At 47.2% G+C, this 27,479-nt stretch overlaps 1 protein-coding gene and 1 pseudogene across 4 annotated transcripts in view; one reads left to right on the plus strand and one right to left on the minus strand.

Moving 5' to 3' along the window:
* TENT4B (terminal nucleotidyltransferase 4B) overlaps positions 1 to 21,462 on the plus strand; it is a 43,687-nt gene extending 22,225 nt beyond the window's left edge. For 2 of the 4 annotated variants that reach the window (XM_039880823.1, XM_039880822.1), the window contains 11 exons: positions 7,991 to 8,114; positions 9,526 to 9,572; positions 11,120 to 11,240; positions 12,314 to 12,421; positions 13,266 to 13,394; positions 14,134 to 14,347; positions 15,437 to 15,563; positions 15,659 to 15,762; positions 15,861 to 16,048; positions 17,449 to 17,613; positions 18,780 to 21,462. In XM_039880823.1, coding sequence (XP_039736757.1) covers positions 7,991 to 8,114; positions 9,526 to 9,572; positions 11,120 to 11,240; positions 12,314 to 12,421; positions 13,266 to 13,394; positions 14,134 to 14,347; positions 15,437 to 15,563; positions 15,659 to 15,762; positions 15,861 to 16,048; positions 17,449 to 17,613; positions 18,780 to 18,956 — 1,504 coding nt within the window. In that variant the 3' untranslated portion in view covers positions 18,957 to 21,462. The remainder of the gene's footprint in view (positions 1 to 7,990; positions 8,115 to 9,525; positions 9,573 to 11,119; positions 11,241 to 12,313; positions 12,422 to 13,265; positions 13,395 to 14,133; positions 14,348 to 15,436; positions 15,564 to 15,658; positions 15,763 to 15,860; positions 16,049 to 17,448; positions 17,614 to 18,779) is intronic. The other 2 variants (XM_039880824.1, XM_039880825.1) reach the window with 2 other exon arrangements.
* LOC120617406 (uncharacterized) lies at positions 2,521 to 2,638 on the minus strand (annotated as a pseudogene).
* Positions 21,463 to 27,479: the final 6,017 nt, after the last annotated feature.

The raw sequence follows: 27,479 nt of genomic DNA on the forward strand, positions 1-27,479 counted from the left end.
CAGAGTCGCAGAAGATCCTGGAATCTCAGATGGGGTGTGGTATGTGACAGAGATTAAGTGATTAGAACAGCATCCGGCACAGTGCTCGGCGCATCGTTGCCTTCCATCAGGGTTTGCGGGGCGGCTGGTGGCTGCCGTATTAAGTGATTCTGCTGTTCGGTGGGCCTGCCATGCCCTCTCCTTGTCCGTGTGGCCTCACGAAGGCCCATCGGAGGGCCGGGGCCTCGCAGAGCTGCTGGGTGGGCACAGTACCCGTTTCACAGATGCAGATTCTGAGACCGAGGGAGGTTGATAACTTCTGAAAGGTCACTCAGCTAGAAAAGTCTTAGTTGGGATTTGCAAGTAATTTTACCTTGATCCTAATGGTTGGCGTGTTCAAGTGAGGAGATCTGTTTTTTCAGATTTGGTTCTGCTGTTGATTTTCTGTGTGATCTTAAGGAAGTCAGTGATTACCTGTTAAAAAAAAAATCTCTTAATATGATGTACAGCATAGGGAATGCAGTCAGTGATACAGTAATAACTCTGTGTGGTGCCAGGTGGGTGCTACACTAATCGGGGGACCACTTCATCAATTATATAAATGTCTAACTACTAGGCTGTACACCTGTAACCAATATAAAATAATACTGAATATCAACTCTCATTGAAAAACCAAAAGCTTTTAAAGTAACTCCATGTCTTTCCATGGCTTCGATAGCTCATTTCTTATTAGTGTCGAATAATATTCATTGTCTGGATGTGTCACAGTTTATTCAGCCACCTACCGAAAGGCATCTGTGCTGCTTCCCAGGTTTGGCAGTTATGAGCAAAGCTGCTGTAAACATCTGTGCAGGTTTTTGTGTGGACGTAAGTTTTCAGCTCACTTGGGTAAATACTGAGGAACGTGATTGCTGGATCTCGCGGTGCGAATATGTTTAGTTGTGTGAGAAACTTCCAGACTGCCTTCCTCAGTGGCCGCACGTTTCTCCTCCCACCAGTGATGGCTGAGGGTGCTGTTTCTCTGCGTCCCCGCCAGCATTTGGTGTCGTCGGGCTCCTGGATTTGGCCCTTCCGATAGGTGTGTAGGGGCATCTCGTTGTTTTAATATGCAATTCCCTAATGACACACGGTGCCAGGTGTCTTTTCATATACTCATTTGCCATCTGTTTTTTGTTTGTTTTCGTTTTTGAGGTGTCTGTTTAGGCCTTTTGCCCATTTTTTAATTGGGTTGTCTTCTTACTGCGTTTTAAGAGTTTTTATATATTTTGGATGCCCGTCCTTTATCAGATTGTGTGTTTTGCAAATGTTTTCTCCCAGTCTTTGGCTTATCTTCTCTTTCTCTTGATAGTCAGATATTTTTCTAATCGCCGAGTGAAAAAGACTCTTGAAAAGGGAGACTTAAAAGCAGAAATTGCAGACCGATGGCCTAAAGACCGGATCAGACCTGCACACACCCTATGTTTTGCTTATATTGTTTTGTCTTGTTTATCTTTTGAAAATTATGTCAGAATTTTAAAATCAAAATTATACCTACAAGTCGAGATTTCTTGCTTATCTTAAAAAATGGGAAGCGTTGGCTCACATCACTATGTGGCAGCAATTGGCCGGCATTGTCTGGCAGCCCGGGCGTGGGCTTCCCCAGTCACCCCCTTCCCCACCACTGTGTAATGCACCCCAACATTGCAGGTGTATGCGAGTCACTTTCTTGTTACAATTATAATCATTTATGTTAGCTGTCAGTTTCTTTTAGGCAAAGATTCATAGGTATACATCCATCAAAATAAGAAAAGAATTTATGCACGTTGAAAAGACTTCAGAAAATGGAAAGACTAAAAAGAAAGAGTATTTGTCTCTATGGCAGAGCGTTAATAGCTATAATTTATAAAGAATGCCAATAAGAAAAAAAGACAAACACAACACAAAAAATAAGAACAAGAAAATTAATTCCCTGTAGGCTGTTTGCGTCCCGTCTGTTTTGTTCAGCAGGGTATCTGGGTGCCCGGCGGTGCCTCACCCTTTGTAGATATTTAGTAAATATCTATTAGTAATCAATCAGTGATCGCTGGCGTCTCCTGAGGGTTTGCTGCTTGCTACGTGAGCAGTAGACCCAAAGCCTGCTTGAGCCCTTTCCAGACTCTGGTTTAGTCCACAGAAACCCTCCGGGACAGGTCCCCTGGTCCTCGCCCCACACGAGGGGGACGGGCCTGGGGAGGTGCAGCACCTACCCATGGGGTGGTGACACGGGTTCGATCCCAGCTCCCGCTCTTTAAACTACCCCGTTAATTCCGTCCAATAGCTTACTGAAATGAGTTGGAAAGATAGAAAACAAATGTCCGATAAACGTGGGTAAAGTTCCTGATCTTTAGGAATCAAAGCATAAAAAGAAAGCACTTGCCATTGGTGCGGGGCTGGGGAAGGGCCCGCACGCATTTCTTTCTGTCTTTTTTTCTTTTTAGTTGTTTTTAGGCGAGGCAACCCTTGGTTGACCTCACAGATTGCAAGGACCTTGTCAGTTTACAATCTGTTATTTTTAACTTTTTACGCCTACAGCATCTGGACTTCTAGGTGGTCTCCCACCTACGTACTAACCAGGCCCGACCCTGCTTAGCTTCCGAGATCAGACAGGATCGGGCTTGTTCAGGGTGGCGTGGCCGTAGACCCTTCATGCATTTCTGCGGGAGACTGTCAGCACCCTCCTGGTGGAGGCATTCGGGGAATAGTTCGCAGAAGTATTTACTGTTCACATTTTTTCACTACAAGATTCCACTTCTAAGAACTTATTCTACGAGAAAAACGAGAGTTGATTACAGATTTACCTGCCAAGTTAGCATTATAATGTTAATTAAGTCGTGAAAAACTGGAAGCAAGTAAATACTCAGCGATAAGGGATTGGTAGGATAAGTTATGGTAGATTCGTATACTAGAATAATACAGTAATGAAAACTCACTTTTATAGTATCCGATGCCATGCATGGTGACTGCTGAGTCTAGAATGGCACGTGGAGTAAAGCGGCTTGCCTCAGGTGTTGGGTGAGCTTGGGTGTCTGTCTGTCATGGGGTCACCACCGGCTGTGTTGGCCGCTGCTGAGGGGGTGGAGCTATAGGTGACTTTTACTTATTCATGTTTTTCTGTGCTTTTCCAAACAGCTGTAAATTTCCATGTTTCTTTTAGAGTTTATTTTGTTTTTGCTGTTAATTTTGAAAGAATATAGGAGCCAGTAAAGTCCACCTAGGTTTACGTGCACTATGTTTTTGGCATATGTGTAAGTGAGTTTACCATATTTGATACAAATTATTTATGAAGCAAATAATCACCTCTAATGTATTCTGAATATCCAGGTTTCCACGTGTGGGGCCCTTGAAAGCGAAGTGCTGTGTGTTGGTTCCGTGCCACTTTCGCTGGTATTGGAACAGGGGAGGACAGTACAGGTGCTTGTGTGTTTCCAGAGCAATGTCTCTTCTTAAACGCCAGCCCTCCACCATAGATAAACAAACAAATGAATGAAAAGCGAATAACAAATAAAACTTGGTGTCAGAATTGTATGTGTTAACCACATCTAGCTTTCTTTCACCGTTAAGAATCTAACAAACTTCTGTGAATGAACTATTCTCACTGGCATTTGGACATTGTAGATGAGAAAAGATTTAGCTTTGTTCTTTTCACTAAGCAAATATTTGAGGACCTCCCACTTGGGAAATAAGTTTATTAACTAAGCTTGTATTTCGAGATGTTCGGTCTTAGTTGGAGGATACTGTCAGCTATTCTTCGAGCTTCCCAACTGTATCCAGGTTTGGTCAGATCTGCTCAGACTGGTCGGTGAGTTCAGAATTTTTCCTGGAGGGGGAAAGAACTGACGACTGGATATAGCAGCTCTTAGGGGACAGTTTCCTACCTCATCTCGCTTTTCTTTCACTGTGTATTGCTGGAAAGCAGCGGCAGGCTGGGAGCAAAGAGGCTGGGGAAGAAGGCAGATGGCTGCATCCTCTCTTCGCAGCCGTGAAGGGGGAAGGGACGGAGAGGAAACCAAATGGAAAAACTATTTTTCTGAAACACTGGCCTAATAAAACTGTGGTCCAGAAATCGAGAGCAATAGACGATGACATTTAAAAAGAATGCTCTAATTTCCAGGAGAGCAGATACGAGCACCTCTTAAAAGGAGAAAAAAACGAAAACTCTATAATCTAGGACACAGAGACGAGCATCCTTCCTCTGCACTTTTATGCCCACGTTCTAACCAAGGAGGGGTTGACCCAGCAAATACGACATTCTTCGACGATGAATAACAGTTTTAGATGCCGACAAAGCTTGCAAAAGCGAGATATGCAGACTCCATTTCCTTTCAAATAATTTTACGTTGTCATCCATGTTTTCTCCCTTGTTTTTTTCAGGCTTAGAGTATAGTGAGAATACTTTTGTTTGCTTTTTAGCTTCGATACTGGTGATCTTCCTGGTTAGCGAGGCAAGGCTTTTTCAAGTGCCCTTGCTGCGTTCTTATCGGTACTGTAGACAGTTAGACATATTGTGCAGACTTGAAAATGTAAAGACAGTAGGGTATCCATTCTCGACGTGCCTCGAAGCCTTGGCCTGGAAGTTACGTGCCCAGGGCGGTGCCTCCTTACAGCCGTGTGTCTGTGCTCGTGCACGCTGCCTCCCTCAGGCTGCTCTCTGCGGAATGGATTGCCTTTTCTAGCTCGAAAAGACGTCTGTAGCTTTTGGGCCATATGGCCCTCCTCTCTGGCTCTGTCATTTTCCCCCACAGGATGAGCCCGTTTTCTGGGGTCCTGGAGCTCATCGTCAGGCACAGCATCTCCCTTTTATGGCCACGTGGACGGGTGTGGATGCATGTGCACACATGGACTCGAGAAGGGCTTCTCTGGGCCATGTCCTGGGTCTGGGGACACTGCGCAGAGTGCGAATGGAGAGGCCCGTGAGTGGGTGATGCTCTGTGATTGACCGCTGGGCCGGAGGCGGGACTGGGGCGAGCGGGGCAGGAGCACCAAGGAGGACCCAGAGTGCTTCTGCTTTGGGGGGTGTTACTGGGAGATGGCATTTGAGCTCAGGAAGGCTGAGCGGGATGCCGTTCCAGCCCAGGGCAGGGGCCCGCTTCTGTGTGGCCGTTCAGCGCAGCCTGCCCGCACTGTGGCCGTACTGGGGGACGGCGAGCAGGCGGGAGGCCGGCCAGGAAGGGGTGCTCTGATAAGGAGTTTAGAAGTGACACAGACGGGCTGAGGATGGGGACCCCGGAGATGGTGTGGCAGACGGTCTGGAGAAGGGAGAGGCTTGGGCCGGGGAGACTGGCTCGGAGGCTCCCGTGGGTCCCGCTCAGAGACCAGAGCTGGGCCTCCCAGGCGGCCGGGCTCTGATTTGGAAGTGGTGGGTTTTTTTCTCGGAGGGTGGGCGGAAGGGACAGGCTTGGAGACCTGTTAGCTCCAGAGGATGAAGAAGGACGACCCAGGGAAGACGCTCAAGTTTCCACTTGGGGAACAGTAACTCAGCGGGGAGAATACGGGAGAAGGAATATGTTTTGGAGAAAGATATGGAATTTCTTTTTGGACTTACTGAGTTTGAGGTGACTGAGGTAGAGGTGTGTAGGTGGCAGCTGGAGATACAAGGGCACTTGTGCGTGTGTGTGTGTGTGTGTGTGAGAGAGAGAGAGGGAGAGGGACTTTCTCTGTAAAGTCGTGTTCCGGAGCCTCCTGAGGATGCCACTCACACTGTACCGGGCTCGCCCTCAGCCTAGTGCTGTTACTTGACTTGCGTCTGAGGAAAATCAGACAGCACAGGATCCCTGCCCCTCAGCCCTCAGTCCCCCGAGGAAACCACCGCCAGCAGCTTTCGGTGTGTTCTTCCAGAAATTCCTCCGGCATGTACACAGACATCTAGGTCTGTACATCCCTAGAAAGGGTGAGTCAGACACCAGCAAAAACTCGCTACACACTGTATCAGGCATGTGACACCCCCAAACGTCGTGTCGTCGGTCCCTCTGTGTCCCCAGGGGTCAGTGCCTCCCCACAGGCCAACTACTGACTTCTGTACCTGGCGGCGTAGGTGCTCTGGCTGCCAGGTGTGTAGCCCGTCTGTCTGCGAGGATAGGTTGTTGGAGAAACGAGTTCTTTCTCTTTTCAGTGTTAGTTTTCTTTAGTGAATATTTTTCAAGATCTTGTTATAAAAGTATATGATGGCAGTTAACATGTATGCATTTTTCAGAGGTAGCCTGTACAAATATATACGTTTTAAAAAGTGAACCCCCAAATTCACTCACCAGATTTAATCAGCACGGTGTATAGATCCTGCTCTGTGGGGTGCCGGGAAGTACACATGCACACACCCACACACGCACGCGTGCACACATTTTTCATGTGGGAGAAGATGAAGAAGACAGGTGGCCTATAATCTCTGCACACAGGTAATAACTCTGTTAGAAAAGCAGACGAACACACACTAGTGTTTCAAGAAAATTATAATGTTGCACCACGATATGAAATAAAACAGTATCGTCCCCCCAGCTCTCCCGCCGCACCCACCCTGAGGTGGTCACTGTCAGGGGTTCCCCCAGAAAACGTGTGACAGGTAGAAACACACTGTGTCTCTCGCTCTGTGGTATGTGGGGTGTGTGTGTGTGTGTGTGTGTGTGTGTGTGACGTGCACGAAAGACATCCTGTTACACACATTGTGCTTTTTCTTTTAAACTTAAATCTTCGCTCTTCTGTCCGCTGACATCGCTCTGCTCCATTCCGTCTGCCGGGTTGTCACTGTCGTTTAGGGGGACGTCGGTGAGCGCTCTGTGCTATCTGACCGGCTCCCTCTGGCACTCCAGGCGGCGCTGCAGTGAGCACCCCTCCCTCGCCGTGGTCCTGGGGGATGCTAGGAGGGCATCGGTTTTTAAGCAGCTTTATAGAAGCGTCGTTGACACAACGCGCCCCTCGCCCCGCGCGCTCCCACGCACCGGCGTCCGTGGCTCGCAGCGTCCTTCTCCTGGCCGCCTGGCCTCCTGGCCAGCCGCAGCTGTGCCAGGCTGACTCAGCTGCCATCTCCTCCCTCCGGCCACCTCCTGGCCAGCGTCCGCCAGATTAGCGGGTTCCCTCCATCCCACGCTCGCGTGCCCGTCTGCCCTGCGGCATCAGGGGCCCGCATTCCTCCTCTGCCGGCCGCCGAGTGGCCTTCCCGCCGCTCACCGGTTCACTGCTCGCCCGGCCGCGGTGTGCTGTGTCTGGAGCCCGCTCCTTCCCCGCCGCCGCCTCCCGGCCCCGCCCAGGCCGCAGTGGCAGGGACGTGGGCGCTGTGCTCCCCGCGTCTGGTCCGGTCTCCGCCAGCCCATCTGTACAGTCAGCAGATGACGCGTCCGAAAAGGCTGCGTTTTTGAAGTCCGTCTTTCCCTGGTCTCTCTCAGAATCCTTTAAGTGCGTGGTTTCCCGTTACATCGGGGACGTGCCAACTTCTTAGCGTGCCATTTAAAGCGGCTGTCGTCGGGTGTCTCCCACTCCCCCCCTGGTGGCTCGCTGCGTGGAGCCTGCTCTGCCAGCCCTGCCCTTCAGGTCTTTGCCGATGCTCACCCGCCGGCTCACTCATTTGTCACTTCATTCGCCAAGCAAACATCACGAAAGACGTGCTGTTGCTTCTGGGAGGAGTAGAGTGCAGAGCAGTGAGAGGGCCACACCCGTGTCGCCTGGATTCTGTGTCTGCCGAGCAGCAGTGCGAAGGCGAGGCCGGTTCTCACACCCAGCAAGTGTCCGCACAGGCCGATAGTAAACACTGCGGGAGCCGCTGCTGCGCTTAGGACCTCTGGGACATTCTCATTTTAATATTGAATTATTTTAGCATTTTTGATTAAGTTTTGAGCATTCCCATTTTAAGTCAGCATGAGTTGCAACTTTAAAATTAGGGTAGGAATCTACGTGTGTAAAGCCATCTGCTGTTATAAGACGTAATTAGATGAGGTCATTTCAGACAGCGATCTTTCCTTCAGCTGGCCCTGCCCATGTTAACGTTTCTGCTTTTCCTCTCCTTCAGTCTGCATGAAGAAATCAGTGATTTTTATGAGTACATGTCTCCGAGGCCGGAGGAGGAGAAGATGCGGATGGAGGTGGTGAGCAGGATCGAGAGCGTGATTAAGGAGCTCTGGCCCAGCGCCGACGTGAGTGCCTGTCTGGGTCGCTGGGCACTTAGGGTGCCGTTGGGTCCCGGGGGGGTGCGTGTCGGTGTCGCATTCGGAGTCCACGTGCAGCTAATGAAATTTCAAAGGCCAGCAGTTTCTTTGGCCTTTAGAATTTGGGGTTTCCTGATTACTTGTATCGAATTGGCTGATTTCAGACGATGTCTCTGCCGTACTGAAGAGCAACGAGTAAAGACAAGCTCTCTTAGGGGTCTTTAGTGTAAAGAGGAGGACGAGCCTCCTCGTGGTCGTCGCTTACTGGACGTGCCGTGTCCAGCCCCGCCGCGCGTTGGTCCCAGCCTGCCCGTATTACTCACGCCGTCACTCATGGTGGAGTGAAAGGTCACGTAGGGCCTCCTGTGCCATCTGAGGTCCTGCGAGGCTGATGCCCGTGGCAGTCTGTCCTCCTCCCCTGGAGGTGCCGCTTTCTTCTCCGTCCGGCCCCCTCGGCCCCAGCCCGGCCCCCACCCCGGGCCCAGACCTCGCTGCGATTTGCGGTTCTTGTCGTGGACAGAGTTAAACCTTCACCTTTTAGGGCTCCTTTGAGGGTCTCTTGTGCAGTTGTGTGCAGTCACGGAATCCACTACTTCGTGTCACACGCTTTTCCTTAGACTCTGTCGTGGGGTGGTGAGGGGAAGTCAGCGAAGTTTTTTAGTCCAATTGGCGAGACAAAGAAGCTTCAAATCAGGTGCTCTAAGTAAAGGGAAGAGGGAGGACACTGTGTCCCCAGCGGCTACATGCCACACTGTGGCCCCTATGTGACCTAACTCGGTGGCTCTCAGCGGGGGACATCTGCCCCTAGGAGGCATTTGGCACGATCAGAGACGGTTCGATTATCGTGACCGGTGAGGCGTCCTGGCACATGGTGAGTAGAGGCCATGGATGCTGCCGAACACCCCTCACAGCCGAGAGCTGTCTGCCCCGAGTGTCACTGGCGCTCCCGAGGTGGCAGGCACCGACTCGCACACACGCGCCTGCCTGAGTCCTCTGACGGTCTCCGTGGGGAGGGCTGGGACGTGCCCGGCCCTGCGCCACAGCACGACCACACGGCCGCCGCGTGGCCTGACCCTGAGGCAGCTACTGCGAGGCCACTTGGCTTTAGAGAACACAAATTAGGGGCTGGTGATCATGAAGGAACGTTAGGGACCTGCCAGTTACTTTGGAAGTTCTCTCTTTTAGTCCGTGCGTTTGATATTGGAACCTAATATGTCTAACCTGTATTCCAGTGAGCCTGTGGATCACACAGCATCCCTGATCCGCCAGAGCAGGCGGTAGAGACATGCTCATGCAGTACTAACAAGTGCCAGTAGAGGGCAGCAGAAACCAGCACTTCACCGTGCCTCGGTGGCTTTTCATCTGATACCTCTTAATATAATAATTGTTTCTATTTCAGGTCCAGATATTTGGGAGTTTCAAAACTGGCCTGTATTTACCTACTAGGTTAGTATGGTTATGAAGCTTTCAAGGGGTGGCGCATTTTTCTAGAGTATATTTATTTTGGCTGTTGAAGGTGTAAGAGCAGAAATGAAACAGATCTATGAAACAGAAATTCACTTACCTGTGTTTTGTTTGAACTGCCTTGACGTAGAATGTCACTCCAGATCATCTTATCAAACAGATGACATCTGGATCATCTCAGATGGGTTAAAAGGGAGCGTGGAGCAGTGCAGTCGCTCACCAGTGAGCAGTGGACTACCCTGCAGAGAACACGTCAGCCCCACACCTTAACCTGCTCTCAGAGGTGTCGGTGGACATTGTGGAGAAACACCTGCTTTCACTGCGGAGCCGTGTGTGCTCCGGACCTCTAGGCGTCTCCTTTTTTTCTGAGAACTCATAGCGTTAGCCTCTGCAGCATCCTGACCCAGACGTTCAGGGCACAGACTCTTCCTGAGGAAGGTCGTGGACTGTTCAGGCCCCTCGTTTCTTTCACTCTCGCAAATGAGGGCTTTCTTGGCCCACAGCCTGGGGGTGGGGGCCCTTTTGGGGGATAGTAAGGCTTCCTCGAGGGGCGAATGAATACCTGTTCTCTAAGAACTGAGATGCTGCAGTCTTCGTGAAGGAAAAACATTCCATCATGATGGCGTTTTTGTTTCTATTGTGATAAGAACACTTAACATGGGATTTACCCTGTTAACAGATGTTAGGTGCACGTCACAGTTTGATTAACTATAAGCATCCTGTAAGTGTTTTGATTTGAGCTTGACTTGGTCTTTACCCAAACCTAGGATGCGTTGAGGTGGCTGGATCCTGGCGATTTCCATTCTTCTCATTGCCGTCCTAAGCCTAGAGAAGCCATGAAATATTCAGCTTCGAATTCATTAATATTTTTCCTTATTTAGGTTCTGAGCTTTAGCAAAGTCCTGAGTCACTCTTTCTAAAAATATTAATTAAATTTTATGACTAGGTAGTACATCCACATAATTCAGGTCTGAAAAGGGCACAGAAATAATCACAGCGAAAAGTCTGGATTTGACCTTTGTCCTCCCCCCTCCCCACCAGAGGCCACAGTTACAGTTTCTTGCATATCTTTCCAGAGAAATTCTGTACATACGAAAGGAAATGTGTGTGCAGGTGTGTTTTCATGCCCTATTTTACACAAATGGTAGCAAACTAGATACACTGTCTGCATCTTGTTTTTACACTGAATGGTCTAAGTAACAGTATCTCATCAACATCGAGAGTGTTTTAGTACCAGAAACAGGTATGAACAGGGAACGTTCACTGGTATTTTTTGAGGTTTTACTTCGCTTCCTGAGGCCTGACTTGCGTGCAGTGACTGTGAGGAGGAGGTCATTAAAATCACCGACCTCCTCTTGGCCTCTGCAAAGCAGTCCCCGCCAGCACAGTCGGTCTCGGTTGTCGGGGGCGGGTGAGAGGTGGGTGCTCGTCTCACTGGTTTGATGTGTGTCAGCGCAAATCTGAGTTGAAACAAAACAAGGACCGTTTCTTGCTTCTTCAAACACCTTGGCCGTGTGTTCTGTGTCCAGTGACATCGACCTCGTGGTGTTCGGGAAGTGGGAGAACCTGCCCCTCTGGACGCTGGAAGAAGCGCTTCGGAAGCACAAGGTCGCAGACGAGGACTCGGTGAAGGTTCTGGACAAAGCGACTGTGAGTTCTTGGGCATTTCATCGTAACGTGTCGAGTTCCTTATGCACGAAACCTATAAAATTACGATTGCATTTCGGCCAGCTCAGGCGGGCTGTGCGCGAAGCTTCCGCTGGGAATCATCACAGCACTTGTGCAGAGAGTTCTGTTTGAGGAACAAGTGGGCCTGCTCTGGTGTGCGTCCCTCCCCGGAGTGACAGTGTCAGCGTGCGTGGTGCTCACGGCGGAGGTTTTGTAATGGAGAAAAGTGCGTGTGAAAACACGGATGTCTGTGGGACGGTTGGTGGTGACACAGAAGATGTTGCTCTTTGTGTCCTTGATGAATTGCGTATAATCGACATTTTGTAAATCAAGTCATATTTTAATGGTATCTGGAATGGCTGATGAAGAACTTCCATGGAAACTCAAAATATATCTATTTAAGAAGTTTGGGTTTTTGCATATTAGTTTTCTTGAAGCAAAGCAACCGGTATCGTTTCTTATAAAAAGCTATTAATTGAGCAAACCCAGTCCCGCACGCAGAGTTTGCTGGCCTGAGTTTTCTCATGCGCGGTGCAAATGGACTTCTTCTTCTTTTTTTTTTTTTAAAGAATTCCTAATCTCATATAAATCATTCTATCATTTTTTTACTTGGGAATAAATCTTACATTCAATCCTCTCTTGTTAGGTTGTTTTGGGGGCTCTTTGCAAAACTGCCCCATAATGCCAGTGGGTCATGTGTGCGACTTAAGCATCCAGCTGTCTTCTCACTGGTGACGGTTTGGGGATGTGGTCGAGGTTCATAATTCTTGACGTGGTATCAAGTTGGCAACTGTTCTCCAAAGTATATGATGTCAAGAAAGGTTTCTGGTACTTGCTTTCAAAATTCTCAACCCGTAGAAATTATAAAATATATAGTATGAGGTTAAGTGCTAACTATGTGATGGAAAATGTGTAGAACTCCCAGCTAGCTGTGGTTTGTAATATTCAGAACACGCAGTTTTTAGGTCCTCGTGGGGAGGCCAGGACCTTCCATCCCTGACTTTGTCATTTAATTTGGTTTAAGTATTTTAATTTCACCTTTCTTTTCCTTCTAGGTACCTATTATTAAATTAACAGATTCTTTTACTGAGGTGAAAGTCGACATCAGCTTTAATGTACAAAACGGCGTGAGGGCAGCTGACCTCATCAAAGATTTTACCAAGGTCCGAGGACTTACCGTGTGTATTCAGTGAAAGCGATAGAAACGGAGTTTGGCCTTGAGATTCTGTTGTTTTCTGATATACTTTATTAACTATTTCTGTGTGTGTGTTGCTGACAAACTTCTCTGTGCAATGGGTTTACTTTCCTTGAATCTACTTGTACTAATTACTAATTTATAATGAGGCTTCAAGTGAGAATTAACGGTTGAGAAAGCTTCTGGAGAACTCTTCTGCTCTTAGGGAGCTAAGGGCTGAAACCGTGCTGTACAGTTGATGCCTGTCTGCTTTTAATCTCCCACAGTTCAGATCGAGGACCTCCCTAGTGGGCCTTTTCTAGATTAAGCCCCAAGTCAGCCTGTACGGTGGTTCTGGGGCTTCTCTCACTGTATCTCATCGTGATTTAAGGCTGTGGAAGCCAGCAGGTGGCGCTCTTCCCGCTCCAGAGACCCTGGTTGGTTTACCTGGTGGAGTGCCACCTACCTGCGATAGATGATTCTTTAAAATCCCACTGATAGAGTGCCGTAAGAAATGAGACTTTGTCCTGTACTGTTTCTGTTACCTGTTTACAAACGAATGTCCTACGGTAATGGCGTAAATGAGTGTCATCAAACGTATATTACTAGTGCGTGCTCAAGGGCCATTATTTACATCTACACATTTAAAATTTTAGATGTGATTGAAAATTCCTTAATTGCTTATAGCTTACTTTTCTATGTATTGCTCTTAAAATAGGAAATTAAGTTTGTAATGTAAGGACCAGTTTATGCTTAGAGATCATTACATCGTTAATGCTTGGAGCTGTTACTAATAGAGGAATCATTAAAATACAATTTTTTTCTTTTTTCAGAAATATCCTGTATTACCATACTTGGTTTTAGTATTGAAACAATTCTTATTACAGAGAGACCTTAATGAAGTATTTACAGGTGGAATTGGTTCTTATAGTCTCTTTTTAATGGCAGTCAGCTTCCTTCAGGTAAGTCGTGTGGCTATACCATGCTAGCTAGTATGCACTGAAGCTTAAAGAAATCAATCCGTTGAGGAATCATTTTGGAAAAAATTTCTATCAAGCTCCTAATTGCGATGTTTCCCTAGATTACTTAAGACTATTGCCTTTAAACTAGGTACCTTTTTTATAACTTAACAAATAAGTATTTAAAAATCCCTAGGAAAGAATATATACATATATATTTTTTAATCCCATATGTTCTACTATTTTTTGAGACTTGTCACTGCAGATTTTAACATGCAAAGAAGGTATGGCGTGCTTTCCAGAAGTGTAAATAGTAGTAAAATGCCAAAAATAAAAACAGCATCTAAGCAGCTAATTTGAAGGTTTAGTGGGGATGGAGACCTGCCCCTTGTGAGGAGTGAGAAGCCTTAGGATTGTCATGAGTGTATTTATGTGGCACATCGTCACCGGCCGCCTGGTTCTGATCGTGGGTCAGAGTGTTGGGCTCTTGTGTGTTGGGCCAGCGGCCCTGTCAGCAGCCTGGGGCCGCTGTAACCTTTGGCCGGATGAGTCGCCCCCAGCCAGTGCTGCTCCTGTGGGACTTGGCGTCGTCTCTGCCGTGCGTACAGCGTGCTGTTGCCCCGGTGCCTACCGACCGCTGTGCAAACCAAACCTTCCAGAAGTTAGGATGTCGTTCATTATCCCCACCTTGATAATTTAGAGAAAATCCAATATAATTTCTTTTTTTTTCTTCTGGTTTTAGTTACATCCCAGAGAAGATGCTTGCATCCCCAACACGAACTATGGTGTTCTCTTAATAGAATTTTTTGAATTATATGGGCGACACTTCAATTATTTAAAGACTGGCATCCGAATAAAGGATGGTGGTTCCTACGTGGCCAAAGATGAAGTACAGAAAAATATGCTGGACGGCTACAGGCCGTCCATGCTTTATATTGAAGACCCTCTCCAACCAGGTATTGAAATTAGGTAAATTTGTGGGCATTCAAAGAAAGGCCGTTGGCAGTCACCATATTGTGCTTGGAACTCCCCTGAGGTGAAAACATTAAGGATTAACTCCTAATCATAGTCATTTTTTTTTTCCATCAAAATATTTTATAAGCAAACACACACACCAGAAAAACACGTTGCATACTTCCAGACGAGCTGGGAGGAGAATCACTTTGACTCTTAAAGGCAGAGGAGAGCAGGTATTAGCTACTCGGGTGGGTTTGCGTGCATCTCGTCTGATGGCCGTTTTCCTTTTCTCTGGGTGTCCTCATTGCCACTGGTCCAGCTAGTGGCCAGCGGGGCTTTCTGAAGTGGCCAGCACAGAAATAGCCTCAGAGGCCCGAGCGGAAGGGTTCAGAGGGGGCGTGTGCGCCCCTTGGCCTCCCGTCCTCTTGGATCTTGCATGGTCTCCCTGTGCTTCCTCCAGCGTTATGTTGTCTGGAAAGTGAATCCCTTCCATGCTTCATGAAGTTCTGTTCGCTCGCTTGTATCCTGGTTTTTCTGGGCAATATTTTTTTCCTGATAGGATTGTAAAATGTTTAGAGTCCGCATTATTGGACTTTAGTCACCTGCTCTAATGTGTTAGCTTTGAAAACATGACAGAGAGGGATGAAGCGGTCCGGTCGCTGCCTGGGCACCCCCTTCCGGCGCGTCCAGCCGACTTGTCAACATCGATAGCCGTGTGTGGTTTTTCAGTGAGGGAGCGGCCATGGGGAGCCTGCGCTACGAAGGGACACCCAGGTCTTTTAGCAAGGTGGCCCTTGCTTTTTAGGAGCTCATAATTTGGCGTGGGCGGCACTTACGCGTTGAACAGAAATAAAACTAAGTGTTTTTGACTAAGCTTGATTGTGCGTGAGGCATCCCCGTCAGGCTAGAACACCCGCAGGCGACTCAGATGCGTTAGAGCCTCCTGACTTTAGGGTGCACATGCTCGGAGCCCCGGGGAGGGGGGCCCGGGGACGATGGCGATCGCCCCTCTTCCCCAGAGGGCGCTCATGGGCTCACGCTCAGCAGCGGTCCAGTTTCTCCATCTTCTGCGTGCGCTTCCTTTCAAGGGAACGACGTTGGCAGGAGCTCGTACGGGGCCATGCAGGTGAAGCAGGCCTTTGACTACGCCTACGTCGTTCTGAGCCATGCCGTGTCACCCATCGCGAAGTACTACCCCAACAACGAGACGGAGAGGTGAGTCCCGCTGGAGCCGGCCCCTCACGTCGGAGCTGCTCGTGGCTCCTTAGAGTCGAATTAATGGACCCCTCTCTTTTCTTAAACACGTGCAGCATATTAGGCAGAATAATTAGAGTGACGGACGAAGTCGCCACGTACAGAGATTGGATATCCAAGCAGTGGGGCCTGCAGCACAGGCCCGAGCCCTCGTGCAACGGTAAGCGCTGCTCTGCTGGCGGGGGGCGTTCGAGGCTTTTCTGTGCTGTGTGTGTTTAATGGGAAGAAACGTTTTCCAATCTTTTGCCACTCTTTCAGGAAATGGTGTTACCTTGATAGTAGACACTCAGCAGTTAGATCAGTGTAATAATAACCTATCTGAAGAAAATGACGCCCTGGGAAAATGTAGAAGTAAAACCTCGGAGTCTCTTAGTAAACACTCTTCAAACTCTTCATCAGGTCCCGTGTCTTCCTCTTCTGCCACACAGTCCAGCTCTAGTGACGTCGTAAGTATGAAGACATGGCTTTTCCCAGTAACTTTAACGATCGTGCTTTTTCTCAACATCGTAGTAAGATTGTCAGGCATGTGGAAAAAGCGGAAGGGTTTTAGTGAGCACCCACCTGTGCCACCACTGGAATCTGTCACCACGTCTGACCTGCCACCCGTCCCTCCATCCGTTAATCCATCTTATTCTTTGGTACACTTCAGTCATCGTAGGCATTGGGACACGTCGCCCAAAGTGCTGTAGCTTGCTCGTCACCAGCCAGGCGCAGTGTTTGTCTGTTTTTTTCCTTTTGATATTAGTTGTACATTCACTAAATTTTAGCAAATTCGTACACGAGGGACCCAAAACCTAGCAAGATGTAGACCATCGCCACCATCCCTGAACATCCCCTCCACGTGCTTTCTGGCCGTTCCCCGGCCCGCCCTCAGGGGTGGCCACTGCCGCCATTGCCTGATGCAATAGATTAGTTTCTTCTGTTCTGGAATGTCCCATGAGTGGGCTCATTGTCGTGTATACTCTTGTGTGAGGTTTCTTCCACTCGATAATGTTTTTGAGCTTCTTGATTCAATTTCTAAACATCGAGATAGGAGAAAGTTTACCATTTAAACGCACAATTCATTGGTTTTGGCATATTCACAATGTTGTACAGCCATCACCACCGTCTGATTCCATGACGTTTCCATCGCCCCGGAAAGAAACCTGTGGCCATCCCTGCCACGTCCTCTCCTGCCCCCCGCAGCCCCTCGTGTGCTCTCTGTCCCTGTGCCCATCGAGTTTTCAGTATCCGTTACACTTAGAGTTGCTTTTCCTCATCGGGGTTAATTCCCAGTTTACTTAATTGACATTGAAAGTGGGCTTATGTGGAAGGGACATAATTTTGTTGACAACAACCATGAGTCCTGTCGGAGTCTCGGACCCTCACATGCGGAACCAAGCCATGGGCCCCTTTGGGTCCTGGAGCAGAGCCGTGTCCATGGCCTGCTCGGCGGGAGGGCCCCTTGTGTTGTCATCGCAGAGTCCCAGGCCGAGCCTCGTAAAGCGCTCTTTTTGTGTTTGGTCGAAGACACTGAGTCCGGGACGCGGACCTGAGTCCTCACTCCACACCAGGCTCCTCCCACTGTACCGCGGTCACTGTAGACAAACGCAGATAAACTTGGCCTCCGTGAGCTCCCTCAGGGCCAATTAACGAGGCCGGGTGGGCATGGACTTGGCAGTGAGCGGTAGAACGAGCCACCGTGAGTGCCGGGGGGAAAGCCTAAGCCACGGGCTCCGACCCCGCTGCGGGCCCCTCAGCTCCCGGGCGCGTCCCTCCGGCCCGGCGAGCACGTGGCTGGACTCGTTTCCTCTAAGCTTCCTCGATTCTCAGCATTTCACCTTGTGACTCCTGTGGCTTGTGTTAGGACTCCGATGCGACACCATGCAAAACCCCGAAACAGCTGCTCTGCCGGCCGTCCCCTGGGAACCGAGCGGGGCCGCCGGGTGTGGCCGTGGAGTCGTCACAGGCAGGCGGGAAAATGCAGAGCACCCAGACCGCCAGCTCGTCCGGCAGCAGCAGCAAACCGCAGGTGTGGACCTGGTGTCGTTGGTTGTTATCGTTCGGAACAAAACGTCTAGAATTTCTTCCATGTCAGTTGTATGTATCTATCACGGGAAGAGAGAGGACTCTAGGTCAGAGAAGGAACCTGTTTTATCGGAAGAGGTCCCAAATCACAACAGTTCTAGGACGAAGGCATCCTTCAGGGCCCTTCGTGACACGGGCCTTTGTGGGAATCCAGCGGCCTGTCCTTTTAAGGTGGCCTGGCCTGTCTGTTTTATCACAGATGTGGCATAAAAATTTGCATCAAGGTATAAGAAGTTTCGGTTAGATTGAAGTAAACCCGATGGAGCTTTTGCCCGACTTCGTGGCATGTTGCCCCGATCTGGGAATATATTTTACATCCTCTTATGTTTTAATGTTCAGGACTCAGTTGCCTGTGCTGGCATCGGGCAGTGGTCAGCTGTGGTCAGTTGATCAGCATCAGCTTTGACTTAAAAAGGCCACAGATTTAACTCTAGTTTAAGTTTTCCAGTTGTGTGAAATTTTATTCATTGTGAGTAATGACTCAAAATGAGGGGACGAAGCTGGGTCATGCCGGGCTCCGGCCTCAGGCCGCCTCACCGTCCCCCAGCAGAGTGGAGACCCTGGGGGAGGCCCTTGGCAGTAGAAGGTGACTATATGTCCGTCACCTCAGATCCAAGTTGACGCCTAGAATCCACCTTACCTGTACAGCCTTAGTCCTATGTCCCAAACACAGACTAGCTCAGCCGTGGCAATTAAAGTGACAGGTGATAGCAGGAAAGGGGCGGCCGGCCATGGGACCCCTGAGCTGGCAGCACACCTGCATGTCTCCGAGCTTCTCAGTAATGCCATTTGTCATGTGGTACATTGGCTGCTCGGTTTCTCACGCCAAGGTTCACATCCCATATACACTGCTGAGAAGGCAGGGCGGTGCTGCGTGTGTCTCCAGATTCCCCCTAAAAAACACTGCAAAGGTTTGAGCGTTCACCCCGCGGCATCGTCCCTGGCCCGCCAGAAGTCAGCGCACCCCACGTTCGAGCCCCCGTTTCAGGAGCCCCCCAGTTCAGGAGCCCCCCGGTTCAGGAGTCCCGGTCGGGTCGCAGCGGGCCGGGCTGGGCCGGGCCGGGCCGGGGCCACGATGCTGACGCCTTCTCGCCCGCTTCCTTCCCGCAGCACGGGTCCGCGAGGCTGTTCCGCTCCTCCAGCAAAGGCTTCCAAGGTACAGCCCCAGCGGGCCACGGCGCCCTGATGGCAAACAAGCAGCATCAAGGCAAACCCAACAGCCAGTATTACCACGGCAAAAAGCGGAGGCACAGGCGGGACGCCCCCCTCTCAGACCTGTGCAGATAGTTGGGGGCGCGCGGCGGACTGTCTTCTGAGGGCGGCGACCTCGCGCCCGGGACGGTGGCCTGGGGACTCCCGGACACACCCCGGAGCCTTTACACTGTTCTCACGTGCTTTCGCAACTGCGTTTTTTTCCCAGCTCGCCACGGAATGGATCATGAAGACTGACAACTGCAAAACACAAAAAGCAGGAGGGGGGGGAAGGCTGCTCGTCTGATGAGTCTATGCTACAACAGGGTCATTTTAAGATTTAAAGCTTGAATGTAAAATAAATATATTTCCATTGGCTTTATGCAGAGTTAGAGGGCGTGGCGTTCGGTGCGGGTGGGGAATAGGCGGGAACCGCCCGGACCGGGATCGGGGCGGGAAGGAGAACAGGCATCTTGTCAGAAGACCGATTCCAAAGGGGGAAGTGATCTGTGCATGTTTTTTTGTTTTTTTTTTTTAAAATATTTTTGCATATATTTACCATTTTATTGTGTGTATATATAGATGACCATATAGGAAATCGATATTTGTAATAGTGGATTTGTTAATACTTTTTACATAACATTACTGTTTAAATTGTAAACAGATTTTTCTCAGGATTAGTTTGCAAAATAATCTGAATTGTCATCTTAACATCCACACGTAGGGAAGTGATTAGTTCTGTTTCTCATTTTGCTTTCCTCCGCATCGAAATGCGTGATAGAACCCTTGTGACCTGCTGCTGCAAATGTGTTCCTCTCCGAAGAAAAGGTTGATGGTGGCAAATGATGGTTATTTTATTTTGTAAAAACAAATATATATATATATATATGTACTATGTACTTTTGTGCAAACACTGAAAAATCTCTAGTCATCTCTAAAAATTAACTTGCAACCATTTTCTAGTGCTGTCGTCTTGGGCAGTGGGCAATTACATTGTTTTTTTTTTTTTCTTTTTTTTTTTTTTTTTTTTTGCTGCGTACGTTTTTTCCCCCCTAATAGGGAAAAAAGGCTGCCGTGTCTGGTCCCATTCCTGTTGCGGTGAGACCTGCAGTCCACAGCCTTTGCATGCTGCCTCCTCTACCCCGCGTGGGGTCCTGCTTGTTTTCCTCATCTCTTATTCTTTTTTAAAAATTCACGCTTAACTACTGTGGGAGAGAATAACTGTAAACAGCTTTAATTAAATCATACTTATAAAAAACTATTTTCTTATACTCCACTTTATGCTTTTGGTATTGTTGATCTTTCAAAATTAAATGGTCTTTGATAATGGATCTATTTTGTATTGCCTTATTAAGATCAAATACTTCTTGTCATCCCATTCTTTATCCCCTCCTCCCATGGAATTATCTTTAATTAAAACTTTTTTAAACATTGGCTTGTTTCAATCATACTGTAAATTTTGGTTGTGGTCAGCTTTGAGTGCAAATGAGATGTATACTTCTGTCATTCGTCACATGTTGAGTTTGAAACTTGGTTGGGAATCTTTGCTATGATAGGATGTAAGTGACATTTCTGAAAATGCTCGCTTTCGAGGTGAAAGCTCTCTGTTTAGCGTCGGTGTGTGTGGCTCTGTCAATTACAGCCATTTCCGAGATGAGATTCTTTTACACACACACGCACACACGCACACACACACACACACAAAGTACTCTTGGCTTTTAGGAATTTCTTTTATATACATTTATGAAATACAGAAGACCAATCAGACCATTAATGGACACTTAGTGCAACTTTTTATAAAGAAAATAATGCTAAAAGTAAGACGGAAACCGATGTCATCACTGAAGTTAATAATTTTCAATATGTTCGTATTTTAATTCACAACAGAAAATGTGTTCCGAACCTGGAAACTCATAATACTTGTGTGAACCGCGGAAGATTTTAAATGTGCTGTTACTTTGACAATGTTTTCAATTTTAGAGTCACATTTTATTCTGATCTGAATTTTTATCAAGATGTTGGTTGAGCTTTTGTTTTCTGAAACCAGTTTGTCATAACATAGCGTGTGCATAATCACAGTATTTATTTTCTAGGACTATTGTGAATGTGTAGATTTATGTTTACCGCTAAGGGAACAATTATTTATAAAATAAAATTAAATCCAGTATTAGCTGCCTATATCTCAGACACTTAATACTTGCAGAGATCCGTGTTACATTTACCACACTGAAGTTGTTGTTGTTGTTGCTGTTTTTTTTTAAAGAACCACCCTCATTTTGTTGAAAGTGAATGTATTCTTAGGGTGCGGGTAACTAGTGTCCACTAAGCATGTGATTATATTAAGGTGGTGGTAGCGGGAAGAAAAATCTTGATTCCATTGGGAATCTTAGGTTTTCGTAAATTTATTGGGAAAATAGTTTTTCCTGTACTGCTGATGTTTCTTTTTGGTAAACAGTATCTTTCTAAAAGAAAAAGCATGAAGGAGAAATTGAGGTGTGTACATTTCCTCAAACAACCAGCATTGTATTTGTGTATCTTGCGGTGAACAGTGTGGAAGCTGTTCACTTTTCAATCTGAAGTAAAATACTTTCAAGAACTTTTAGTTTGCCTGCTCATTTGTTTTGTACATTTCATCTCTGCATTTGACTCCTGTCTCTCTACCTTTTTGAGTTTTAATACTGTTCACGAGATCCCGTGAACCTGTGAGAAACGCGCCATTTAAATATTACAGTCCATCCCTATCCAGTCATAACCTTCCTTCGCTAGTGCTTGTGGAACTGGATTTTTACAGACTCCGCCTCACTGTGGTGACATCGCTCTGGCGGTCACGTACCTGTACCACCTGGTCGGTGTCAATGCTCCTTAAAAAGTCAGTGAACATTTAAATCCTGGGTTTCGGAGGCGCCGATGGGTCACAAGATCTGAGTGGTTCTGTTTTGACGATAAAGGTAAATGCATTTTCCCCTCCGGTTCGGAGCTGTCCGCGAAGGGGCCTGGTTTCCAGCGTCTTTGTTGGGTTTGGAGAGGCTGCCCGTGGTTTCCGAACCAGCGGGGTCCCCCGGTTTTACACGGACCTGCCCTCCAGCCTTCCGCAGTCGATCGTACTATATTTTTGTCCTCTTTCGGGTGGCTTTTACCGTGACTTGTATTTCGAGCCTCTCAATATTTAGGTTATTTGCTTTGACTCAGACGTTCTTGGATAAAATCTTCACAGAGCAAACACGTGGGTGGGAGGGAGAGTATTTTTAAAGCTTTTTTCCTCCGGAGTCTTACATCTCCATGTGTTTTCTTCCCTCCCTCCGCCCCCCTCCACCCCCCATGCAATGGTAAGGGTGAATCTTGTTCGCCTTAACCTACAGACTAGGGTTTGGGCCTTCCAGAACTGTGGGAGGGTCAGGAGAGAGTGACTCGTGAGCTGCAGGACCCTGCAGTGCCGACGGGCTTGTTGGCAAGTCCCGCTCCACTGACCAGGATGCAGTCACCCAGCTTGGTCTGTGGAAATCCCTAGAAATTGCCACTATCAGGTAGTGCTAAGTCCTATTGATATTTTTATTGGTTGGGACTATGTCTTCTCAATGTTACTTTAATATCAATTTACAGGTTTTTCAGTTCCTTCCCTTATGACACTGTTGACTTTGCACTGTTTCAGCCACTGACTGGGAATATTGATAGGAAATCGGTTTCTTCTCAGTTAACTTTTAAAATTTAAATGGTAAAGTATGAAACGACATTCACGACTTCGTCATGATGGACACGGAAGCGTTAAGATCAGTGATCGGAAGGGTTTATTTTTGTTCATGGGTTCTTGGGTCTCAGCTCATTAAACTGTTTCAATTAGTAGAAAGCAACATTCTCCTGTTTGTGAACAAAGCTCTGTTAATTAGGTAGAAGTTATATGTGATAGTTACTCTCTATCCTAATGTTCATCAGTGACATTGTTCGTCTAGTGAAATCTTTAGAGAACTTGGCAGCATTCAAGTGGGGACAAAGACAGGTGTAAGCGATCACGTGGGAGTCACGTCTTCACCTTGCCTCAGCTGCTGATCCTCCAGGCTCTTAACTGCCATTTAGTCAAAACTCTTATGGGCGGAATAAAGGTTAACATACGTTAACACATTTTCATAGGGTACTTGATATTTAGCATAGCTAAGGAACAAGGCAGATTTTACTGTGGAAGTTATTGGCATGGATCAAACACTTGACGTAACCTGGAAGCCTTTTTCTCAATTGTCTTGTTATCCGTCTCGAGTTTATACTTTAAGCAGCTCGTTTTTCATCAGAGATAAGGAACTAAATTATTAGCTCGCTATTAGCCCATATCGCTGGACACCAGTTATTGGTATAAACTGAATGTGGACAAAATTATTAACCAGAAGAATTGCTTATAAACTCTACTGATCTGTTTGATATCCGGAATTAAATATTTATTTAAGGACAGTTTTTAGTTAATAAGCTGTTAATGTTTGTTTTCCTCTTATGTCAGGTTTTTTTTTTTTTAAGTGTCCGGCCTTTGCTTTTTCTACTTAAGTATGTGTGTTACTAAGTTTAACCTAGTTTATAGTCCACCAGCCTGAAGCAGATAACCTTCAGCAAAAGGCTGAACCCACAAGATGGAGCTATCTGTCCTCTTGCGGGGTCACTAACTTGACTTTCCTCCCGGGATTCACCGAGAGATGTGTGAGCAGCGCCGATGACGCTAACGGGGAAATCGGCGGCTCTTGTGCAAAAGCGTTTGTCCGTATTGGCACATCGTCCTCGTTTTGGCATTTTAACTTAAGTCCTTGAGGTTTCAGAGGACCTTGGTCACTTGTTACTGCAGCAGCTTCTACGCGATTACAGGGGAGGTCTCCACCAAGGAGACAGTCTGGATGAATTCGTTAGAAGTGTCGCTTTATCTGAAAGATGCTGAAGTAACGAGAGATGGTGAATTAAAACCAACCGATGGTTACCCGAACAGTGGGGTGAGGTGGCAGGGGAGGTCTGGGGGAGTCTTCTCTAAGGTCGGTAACTTGGTGAAGGTTATTTTGTCCTTGTCTCTAAGGATTAGTCAGCCATACCTCTTGGAGTGAGGTTATTGGTTATCAGCCCACATTCTCTAAGTTTAAATTTATCTTCGTCTTTCAACTCGGGTTCTGTGCAATGCATAGCTGTTCCCTAAATCGTGTCATTATTACCTTTGGTTACGATTTATCACGTTCCTTCGTCCTCTCAACTTAATCTACAAAGTTTAAGATCCCCTCTCTCAGATTGCTGTATGTATGGAAATTTTCAGGAGTTATTTTTTTTGAAAGTCCTGTCATCCTAAAATAACCCAAAGGCTTGTTCCAGGTATCAGAGCCTTCCCGTTGTTTTCATGAGGGCACTGCCTTCTCACACGGTGTGAAAGGTGAAAAGCTGGGCAGCAGCCAGCGCAGTTTCTGGAAATAAGATGGGAAGACTATTGAGATCAACGTTTTTTAGCGAACTATACACATAGATACGTATGTTTAGAAGTTTGGAAAACCAGTGCTTGTTTTTAATAACCTTTTTATTTCCTCCTTTGATCAGCCTTGCCTTCTGTGTTAAGAAACACGGACTCCTGTGAGGTGCTGGAGGTTTGAATCATCTCGAAAAGCTTTCCAATCTTGTCTAGTTACCGCTGCAGAGGCACTGAGGAATTTACCAGACAAAGAGATTTGATACAAATGATTTACGAAATCTCGACATTTCCCAAGGTCCTATTACTGGGCACCAGTTATCAATACTGTGAATGAATGGCACACCTGGATTTTTTTTTTTAGCTAACGACGATTTCTTCAAAGATAGCCATTGTTTGCTTTGGAAGATTTTTATAAATTGCATTTCTATGCACACCTGTCCCCAGCACTTACCACTGGGTTTATTATCCATAACCTGCACTGTCAATAAAAGCTTTGTGTTTTAATTTATCTTCAAAACCTCTGGTATGAGCCTTTATGTAGAACGTGAATGGCTGCTTTTTCTTAATTTATCTCGTAATTCTAAAGACAGCCCTGTTTGAACAATGAGAGGTTTTGTACTTGGATGGCATTTATGTGGGTTTTCGTCCTCTTTAATGCCAGGAAAGGAGTGGGAGACCCTCAAGGTTCTATTTTTTTTCCTTCCTGTTCAGGTCCTAGCCAGAGATACCCGTTGGCCTGCCTGCAGCCCCTGCAAGGCTGGAGACTGGCTCCCTAGAACTCAGGTGTTCGCAAATGCCAACCTGGTTTTATCCTTGGCTTTAATGCAATGGGTCGTGCTTGCTGTCTGGAGAAATCGGGACACTTCAGCACAGATTTGTCACACAGACCGTTAAGAGGAATGAAAACGTTTGCTTCTGCAAAGAACAGAGCAAGTGTGGTTAAAAGCCAAAGACAACCCAACCGTGTATTCAGCGTGGTTTTGCTCCTCCAGGGAGTGGAGGGGGCCGTCCCACGGCTGGGCCTCTGGTGCTTGCCCGAGCCCCACCTGAGTGGTGGTGAAGAGAATCCAGGACAGTTGCTTGAGACAATTCCAAGCCGACTTAAAGGGTAGGTCGGTAGTGTAGACCACTGCTGGCTCCAGCCTGTTCACGTCTTACTCATTTACTGGCAATGTTCTCTTTAAAAAAAAAAAAAAGCAAAAAAACTATAATCCTGTTAAGAAGTTTCTCAAGGGGTAAATTCGAGAATGAAGTGATTTTACAGGACAGTTTTGTCCCTCTACCCAGACAGTGAATGTACTTAATTTCTCAACGAGAAGTGACTGTGTGTTCCATTGTGGAGATGTAAATGACATGTAACATCCAAATAAAATGAGCCAGGGGCCCTTCACCCTCTAGACCCAGCTAGCGCCCTAAAGTTAGCCACTTCAATATTTGGGGATCATTTGCTTACATAAACATGTCTGCACATACATGCTTTCAGCGAGTCTTCCCGTCACATAAGTGATATCGCGTGGTCGGATTCTGCCACTCCTTACCATGCAGAAAGATCTTTCCACGTCATGACACAGAGACAGCTCCACTTATCCCTTTCTACGATGCTGGCTTTTGCTCGCAGGTAGCTTTGGTAAAAAAAAATAAATAAGTAAATAAAAAGAAACCACCAAAAAACATGTCAGATACTCCACGGCCCTTATAAACAAACGCCCAGTTTTATCCTTTTAGGTGAATTTTCATGAGTTGCTTTGAGAAGTGTTTCACCTGCCGATGTCTTTGCTAGGACTGAAGTGTTAACACGTGCACCCTGCTGACTTTATATTCCACTTAAAAAAATGCGGCGTGTGCAAAACGGACGGGAAAACATCATTTACGTTGATCGTTCACCACCACCTGCCCCCTAAAACTTGACCTTTTAATTTCGAGACCTGTCAATAGCTGTAGCAGCAACAACTAAAGCTCTAAAAATGTTTTAAAGTACAGTGGTGAGCAGAGAGAGGGAACTCTGGTGAGAATGGGAGAACCTGCTGGAAAGTTTTGTTGGAAAGAAGGTGAAAGGCAGGTGCGGGGAACTGCAGACAGCCATCTAGTCTCAGCAGCATAGTGCTACCTGCCATCTTTTAAGGAGATAGTCTCCTTGAAATCATTTTCTTAGGCTCTCATCACGTGATTGTAGAATTTCCACTGTAATTTCTATTCATCAGTGTCCGGTAAAGTGCGGTATGAGATATTCTCTGTTTGCCAGGTCAGCTTGAGGCTGCAACAGCTCTGACTTCTAAATTGGGACCATTGTTCACCTTTTAAGTAAAATGCTTTATATTTCTTGCGTGTCTAAGAAAACCATTAAGGAAAAAAAGCGAATCTGTCAGATAATCCATTTGGGAAATAGCATAAATCTGTGTACACGTGTGTACGTTTCTAAAGCAGGTAACTAATTCCTATTTGAAAACATCAGATTAAAATGTCGTTGAAGAGAAAACCCATTAGAGGTTTGTAAAAAGTCAGTGTTTAATGTCGACATTGAAAGGGGAGGAGAGGGTTGTTAAAAGTATCCAGTGGCCTATCAGTTTTCAGAAGCTATTGCTTAATTTCGGATGCGAACCATCTGGTACTTCCCCTGCTCAGCTGGCATCTTCGCCGACGCGGCTTTGGGCAAGGACTCTCCATAGCTGTAAAGCGAAGCACATCATGCATCTTTACTTTCAAAAATATCCAATTCAGGAAAACTGCTTTCGCCTCAGTAGGCAAGACATCCCCACAGGAAGACCGAAGCTAAGGGGACAGGGTGACACACGACCACCTGTGGAAACAGAGACCGGGAGGTGGCCGGGCAGGGTGGGCTGCAGGGGCGCTGGGAAGCTGGGCTGGGCCCTGCTCACAGAGTGACAAGCTGCTGGATAGCGGGCAGAGCAGCAGCTGTGTCATAGTTCAAAGCCGAGTAGTTCTAAGTTTGTCCCCCATCCCCTCTGCATTCTCCTCCTGAGGCAGCTCCTGGCAACTGTAGGTGGTTTTTCGGGGGGTAGAGTATTTACTTCCACGTCCCCAAATAATATACCTCTAACGCCACTGCTGGCCTTTTAGCTCTTGAAGCTGTGTGGGCCTCCCACCGCCCCCGCCGCCCAGTAGAGGTACCCCGACAGCTGACGTCGGTGCTGACCTTGTGGCTGTGTGGGTGGGTGGTGGTGCTCTCACCAGCTGAGCTG

The sequence above is a fragment of the Pteropus medius genome, unplaced genomic scaffold (assembly GCF_902729225.1).
Source record: "Pteropus medius unplaced genomic scaffold, Ma_sr-lr_union100, whole genome shotgun sequence".
Taxonomy (NCBI): domain Eukaryota; kingdom Metazoa; phylum Chordata; class Mammalia; order Chiroptera; family Pteropodidae; genus Pteropus; species Pteropus medius.